The 6,425-nt window shown below is 49.7% G+C and overlaps 2 protein-coding genes across 4 annotated transcripts; one reads left to right on the top strand and one right to left on the bottom strand.

The window, feature by feature from the left end:
• Positions 1–1,047: 1,047 nt before the first annotated feature.
• LOC130111843 (uncharacterized) lies at positions 1,048–4,205 on the bottom strand. 3 transcript variants are annotated; one of them, XM_056279139.1, is made up of 3 exons: positions 3,750–4,205; positions 3,299–3,516; positions 1,048–2,734 (listed from the first exon to the last, which is right to left on the bottom strand). In XM_056279139.1, exons 2-3 carry the CDS (start codon positions 3,482–3,484, stop codon positions 1,781–1,783), a joined length of 1,140 nt encoding a protein of 379 aa, XP_056135114.1. In that variant the 5' UTR covers positions 3,485–3,516; positions 3,750–4,205; the 3' UTR covers positions 1,048–1,780. The 3 variants fall into 3 exon arrangements, with proteins under 3 accessions (XP_056135114.1, XP_056135115.1, XP_056135116.1); XM_056279140.1 differs by having other exon boundaries at positions 3,641–4,205; XM_056279141.1 differs by having other exon boundaries at positions 3,619–4,205.
• A 134-nt stretch (positions 4,206–4,339) lies between these two features.
• LOC130111822 (protein phosphatase 1 regulatory subunit 3E) lies at positions 4,340–6,225 on the top strand. The gene has a single exon (XM_056279113.1). It carries the CDS (start codon positions 4,749–4,751, stop codon positions 5,670–5,672), a length of 924 nt encoding a protein of 307 aa, XP_056135088.1. The 5' UTR covers positions 4,340–4,748; the 3' UTR covers positions 5,673–6,225.
• The last annotated feature ends 200 nt before the right edge of the window (positions 6,226–6,425 follow it).

Genomic DNA, 6,425 nt, shown 5'->3' on the forward strand with positions numbered 1-6,425 from the left:
TTGAACCCAGGACCTTCCTGATGTGAAGCGACCAAGTGCTAACCACTGTGCCACCGTGGCGCCCATGGGCAGGAGTAAAGACCTGAGCCACTTTCACAAGGGCCAAATTGTTATGGCCAGACGACTGGGTCAGAACATCTCTGAAACAGCAAGGATTGTGGGGTGCTCCTGGTCAGCAGTGGTGTGTAACTGACAGTGGTCTGAGGAGGGACAAACCACAAACCAGTGACAGGGTGTGGGGCACCCAAGGCTCATCGATGCCCAAGGGCAACGAAGGCTGGTCCGAACAGACAGAAGGTCTACTGTGGCACAAGTCACAGAACATTTTAATGATGGTTACGGGAGAAATGTGTCACAACACACAGTGCATCCCACTCTGCTGTGTACGGGGCTGCGTAGCCGCAGACTGGTCAGAGTACCCATGATGACCCCTGTCCACCATCAAAAGCCTCTACAAAGGGCACGCGAGTGTCGGAAATTGACCTTGGAGCAGAGGAAGAAGGTCGCCTGGTCCGATGAGTCCCGTTTTCTTTTAGATCTCGTGGATGGCCATGTTCGTGTGCGCCGTTTACCTGGGGAAGAGGTGGCACCAGAATGCACTGTGGGAAGACGTCAAACCTGTGGGGGGAGTGTGATGCTCTGGGCAATGTTCTGCTGGGAAACCCCAGGTCCGGCCATTTATATGGACGTCAATTTGACACATGCCACCTACCTAAACTTCGTTGCAGACCAGGTACACCCCTTCCTGGCAATGGTATTCCATGATGGCAATGGCCTCTTTCAGCAGGATAATGCGCCCTACCACACTGCACACATGGTACAGAAATAGTTTGACGAACATGATGAAGTGTTCAAGGTGTTGCATTGACCTCCAAATTCTCCAGATCTCAATCCAATTGAACATTTGTGGGATGTGCAGGACCGACAAGGCCGATCCATGGAGGCCCCACCTCGCAACTTACAGGACTTGAAGGATCTGCTGCTGAGTGTTTTGGTTCCAGATACCACAGGACACCTTCAGGGGTGACCTGTCTATGCCTCGGCGACTCGGCGCTGTTTTGGCGACACACGGAAGACCAACAGTATATTGGACAGGTGATCATAATGTTTTGGCTCATCAGTTTACGTCAACATTTATGTCCTTGTCCAACTTTTCAATTCAGCTGAAAGAATAAATTGTTGATTATGCACCGAGGCTGATGTATAAACAATAAAACAAATTCACATAATCAACAAACTTGAAACTTGGATTCAGGACCCATGAAGCTTAAATATGCTGCATAGTTAAAGGGAAAATTCACCGATTTTCAAACCTCTCTGTATATCAGGAACACCAACAGTTGTTCCTGATTCTTTCTGTATCTCTGGAGCGGCAGTGAAACTGAGTGTTTTTCTGGACGCCAAGTGACATATTGTGACGTCAGCTGCCATCCAGAAAAACTACATACAGCCTAGCAGTTTGTTACTCTAATCTACTCTAAACATGCTGTTCAAAAACACATCTCTGTTCTGTCAGCTAAGCTGCGTTTCCGATGACGGAAATTATGTCCCACAACACTAGCCCAGAGGATTTTATGGAAGACGATACTGAAGCTTATTCTGGTGCATGGAGGCACTGTGCAAAAGACTGAGCAGGAGAACGCCGATTTATTTTATTGCTTCAATCCACTACATTACTCATCAGTACTGATTGCTCATACACAAACCCATCGGTGAAATTTCCCTGTGAGGTTATTCATTATTCAGTTAGTCATCTCTCTTGGAAAGCTCTCATGTCTCTTCACAGAAGCCTTTGAGCAGAGATTGACAAAGGGACCTTGGTGACTGAGAGAACAGGTAACTGCGGCGTGGTCAGTCTGGAATGCCTGCTGTACACACAGCTGGTCTGCAGGGAACGTTTGAGATGTCTATCCATGAAGAGGTTGGAGCGGGATACTGTGTCAGCAGTGGGGGTGAGGGGTACCTCATACCTCCTGGGGACATTAAGAGTGGATAGCAGGTGGCGGGTTTGCTGACATGTGCAGTACTTGGAGCAGTACTTGGAGGTCAGAGTTGCACCACAGCTGTCCTTAGGTAGCACGGAGTTTGCCACAGGGTCCACTCTTGTTTCCTCTCTTCTCTCAGCACCTCCGCCCTCCCTGGTGGAGATGACACTGTCTGTCTCTGAACTCTCTCTTCCGGCAATACTGTGCCCTGAGGCAGCCTGACCACCGCAGAACTGGTCGGTGACCACTTGGAACTTGAGCTCAGATGATTTGACTGGGGGCAAAGCAGCGCAGCTGTTCACTGAAAGGAGGATGTTACTGGGGCTGCTCTTAAGCGTGGTGTATTTTGAGTCCAGATAATGAGACTGAAAGGGAGGAGACAGGTGGACAGATTCTCTGAGCTTCCCCTCTACCATCTTTTCTCTGAGTGGATGATGTTGGGTGGTGTTCTGTGGAGCACGAAGGACAGAGCACTCTGGGGCCTCATTTACTGGAGCTGGCCCAGGAGGTTGACTGTGGAGTATTGTGGGGAGGTTTGATGGCATGGTTTTGTTTAAACCTCTCCCCTGCAGGCTCATGAGTGGCTTGCAGCGGTACTCAGGACACTTGGCTGAGCTGTCTCGGTCAGGGGGCCTGATGTCAACACATAAAAGGCAATGGTAGTCTGGGTCCTCATTCCTGGGTTTCCTCGCTTTCCTCTGAGGCAGGAATATGCCAGCCAGTGGAGCAACTCTGCCCCAACCCTGGGCCTGTCTCAAGACAGAATACGTTTCTATGAACTTTACAGCACTGATCCATTCTAAAACCAAAATTCACTTTTTTTAAGCTTATTATATTTTTCAATTGGTCATAATGTAGCTGAGTGGATAAACTAAGCAGAAAACAACTAAACAACTTTGCAAAATAATGATCAATATGAAATAACAGCAATACAGAATTCACCTAATACTAAAAGGAGATTATCAAGTCCTGCAGGACTCAAAGTAAACTCATACCTTTTTATGTATCTCTCAGTAGATAGATAGATAGATAGATAGATAGATAGATAGATAGATAGATAGATAGATAGATAGATAGATAGATAGATAGATAGATAGATAGATAGATAGATAGATAGATAGATAGATAGATAGATAGATCACTGTGGTCCACTGATCCTACATTGATCGTCTATGAATATGATGTTCCCTTAATATAACAGAATGAATTGGGACTTAATAGCTGATATTTAATAAACAGACGTAGATAATAAGCCTGGTATGACGTGACATAGGTGCATCCATAAGATGAAGGTGGGTTAGTTGCTCACTCACAGCCACGTCCCATGCTGACAGGCACTGATCATCATAAGGCTCCTGCTCTTCGTCGCTGATATCCAGAAGGGCATCGACGTGCTCTCTGTCACGGATCCCACGTGCGCGGTCCCATCCCGATTCTTCTTCCCTTACTACTGGATCCGTCTCGTTGGACCCCTCCCCGACGTCTTCCGAAGTCGACATTATTCGATGCAGGACCGCTTCGACGTCAAGTCCTTGAGAGGAAATCAAACGGAAAAAGTAATGTTAAAGTCATTTTTGACCGCGAATATGGGCCATTTTGTGTAACTGACAAAAGTTATGCCCGGTGAACTAACCGGCGTATTAACTCAACCTTACGTGGGAAAACTACATTCAGGTAAGCTAAGCTAACAAGAAGTCCACAATACGAGGTCCAAGTTAAATTCGCGGCGCAGTCACACGGCTGGTTCCTGTCGGGTGAACGTACCGTGACACACACCGTCGGTCCAGCAGAGCTGTGGTCTGGGCCAGTAAGCTGTTAGTGTTCCGTGGGCCTGGTAAACCGACCGACCGACAGACAGACCGACAGACCGACAGAGCGTTAGGTCAGCCGGGCATGGGGCGCAGAAGGCATGCGGCGAAGGAAGCGCATATACATTTAAACGTTACACAAGGCTCACGTCGTCGTCACGGCAACCACCGGACGCGGCGCTGGGTTGGTGTGACGTCACGGAAAACGGGCGGGGCGAGATGCGCCGGAGCTTTTTTTTTTTACGACTGGCTCTGAATATTTCGTTATGAATAGAAATCGAATAGCGTCGAGTAGAATAGCGTTTTAATCACTGACGTGGTTTGTCAGCGAACTGTCTGTCACTAGCTTGACACCAAAGCTACTGTCTTGCCACATCATGAAAACTGATCAAATGTCCGATTGATTATACAAGCGCTTTTGGGGGACATTAAATTGCTAGAAAAAAAAGTTTGCGCTCTCCCTCTCCCCCCCCCCACACACACAACATTAGAAGACGAAGTGGGTATAAGCGGAGAAGGGAGACAGCATTTTGGTTGGTGGCCAAACTGGAACGTTCAATTTAGCACGTAGGTGTTGGACCACGTGAACTGTTGAGTCGCACACACAGATAGCGGGAGAGCGCTGCTCTGCTCTGTGTCCAAGCCGCATGCGACAAGCTGACAAGCGCACTTGAGTGAAACTCGAATATGAGAGACAGCGTGACGTATGCTGCTGGAAAACGAGCTTTTGTGAATGCAAACGTCTGATCTAGTATTTACTCTCCGAAGGCGCGCTTGCGAGAGCTTGGCTTATTGGTTCAGTGTTGGCCGTGTCAGAGGCTGACGCAGCCGGAGCGCCTATCCGCGTGTGGGACACTGACACCTGACGCCTTCGTCTCCTTCACACAGTCGCCGGGTCCTCTTTATCACGACCACTCCGGTTTCTGCAGTGCAGGGGGGGGCTTCACTTCACTCTATGGAAACGGAGCCCGTGGAACCTGACCCGGTCATGCTGCCTCCAAAGAACTGCCTCCCGAGGAACTACAGCTGCATAGCGGGGCTCTTCGGGAACCTGGCAGCGGCGAATCCCAGATTTGAAGATGGGGAGGATTTCGAAATGATGAACGGGACCTGTGAGCCCATCGAGAGCCCCGTGGTGGACGAGAGACCGAGGGGCCGGGAAATCTTACTCAAGCCCTCGCAGAGTCCGAACCTTCGCCGGAGATGCAAGTCTCTGCCGACCCCCATAGAGAGGGGGAAGCTGGAGATTTGCCGCAGCCGCAGTCCAACCAGTCAAAAGAAGGTCCGGTTCGCCGACTCTCTGGGCCTGGAGCTTACGTCGGTGAAGCACTTCGACGACGCAGATATGCCCCAGGTGCCGGAGCGCATATTGGCCAAATTCCCCAAAGGGCCGCTCCAACTAAACCACTTTGACACAAAATTCCCGCGACCCCCCACGCAGTCTGTGTTTATGGAGCTGCAGTTCACCAACCCGGGGACCCTGCCCGACTTCGAGCGGAGGGTGAGAGAGGTGAGGGTGATGCTGGAGACGGTGGAGGCAGACGAATTCAGCCTCTCCGGCTTCGTGCGCGTATTGAACCTGGCGTTCGAGAAAAGCGTCTCTCTGCGGTATTCCCTCAACAACTGGATAACGTTCATGGACAGCCTGGCCTCCTACGTGCCGGACTCGAACGACGGCGTGACTGACAAGTTCTCCTTCAAGATCATCACGCCCACGTTCCTCGAGAGTGGAGGCACGCTACAGTTCGCCATTAAATACTGCGTCGGCGGCCGTGAGTTTTGGGACAATAACAATGGGAAAAACTACAAAGTGCGGCGACACCGGCTCAAGATGTCCCCTCCGCGGGAGTGGGAGAACGGCTGGATTCACTTCATCTAGTTTTTTTTGTTTTTGTTTTTTGTGCTTTGCGTTGGTCTCTGGGTTGGCAAGCTGCGTGCGCAAGCGGCGCGTTTTCGATCCTTGGGCACTGCTATGAAGATTATTGCCTGTTAATGATAATTTGTAACTGCCGTTGTCAGCAATACACTGTCATATTGTGTCGTTGTCTGAAAGTGTAGCTGTTTCCCTCCACCAACTCCAATACTGGCTCTGCTGTATGGCATCCCTCGACAGGTTTGACTAATTGAGAGAATAAGCTATTGATAGGTAGGTGCCCGTTGAAGGGATGCGGGGCCGGTAGATACGTTGCCTTGATATCGGGGCTGCGCATAGCTGTATGCCCTCTGGCAGGGCACGTCCGCGTCCACGCCGTTACGTAACGGAGACTCACATGCAACGGGAAACGTGCCAGGCAATGCAGACTCGGAGCATTGCTGTTCTTTCCAGAAGCGCAGGGAATTTGGCGGTGATGTTTTATTTTGAAAATCGTCTATCAAAATTTTCACATACACACACACACACACATACACACACACACACACACACACACACACACACACACACACACACACACACACACACACACACACACACACACACACACACACACACACTTGTTCGTTTGTTTTTCTTCCTTTTCTTCCTGAAGCATGACACCAATAAGGAAAAGGTTGCTTCTCTCTGCAGGCACTCTTGGCTCTCTCGGATCCCAATATCTGTTCTGCAGGCTTCCAGTAGCATATTCATTAAATG

Source organism: Lampris incognitus, chromosome 4, assembly GCF_029633865.1.
Source record: "Lampris incognitus isolate fLamInc1 chromosome 4, fLamInc1.hap2, whole genome shotgun sequence".
Classification (NCBI taxonomy): Eukaryota; Metazoa; Chordata; class Actinopteri; order Lampriformes; family Lampridae; genus Lampris; species Lampris incognitus.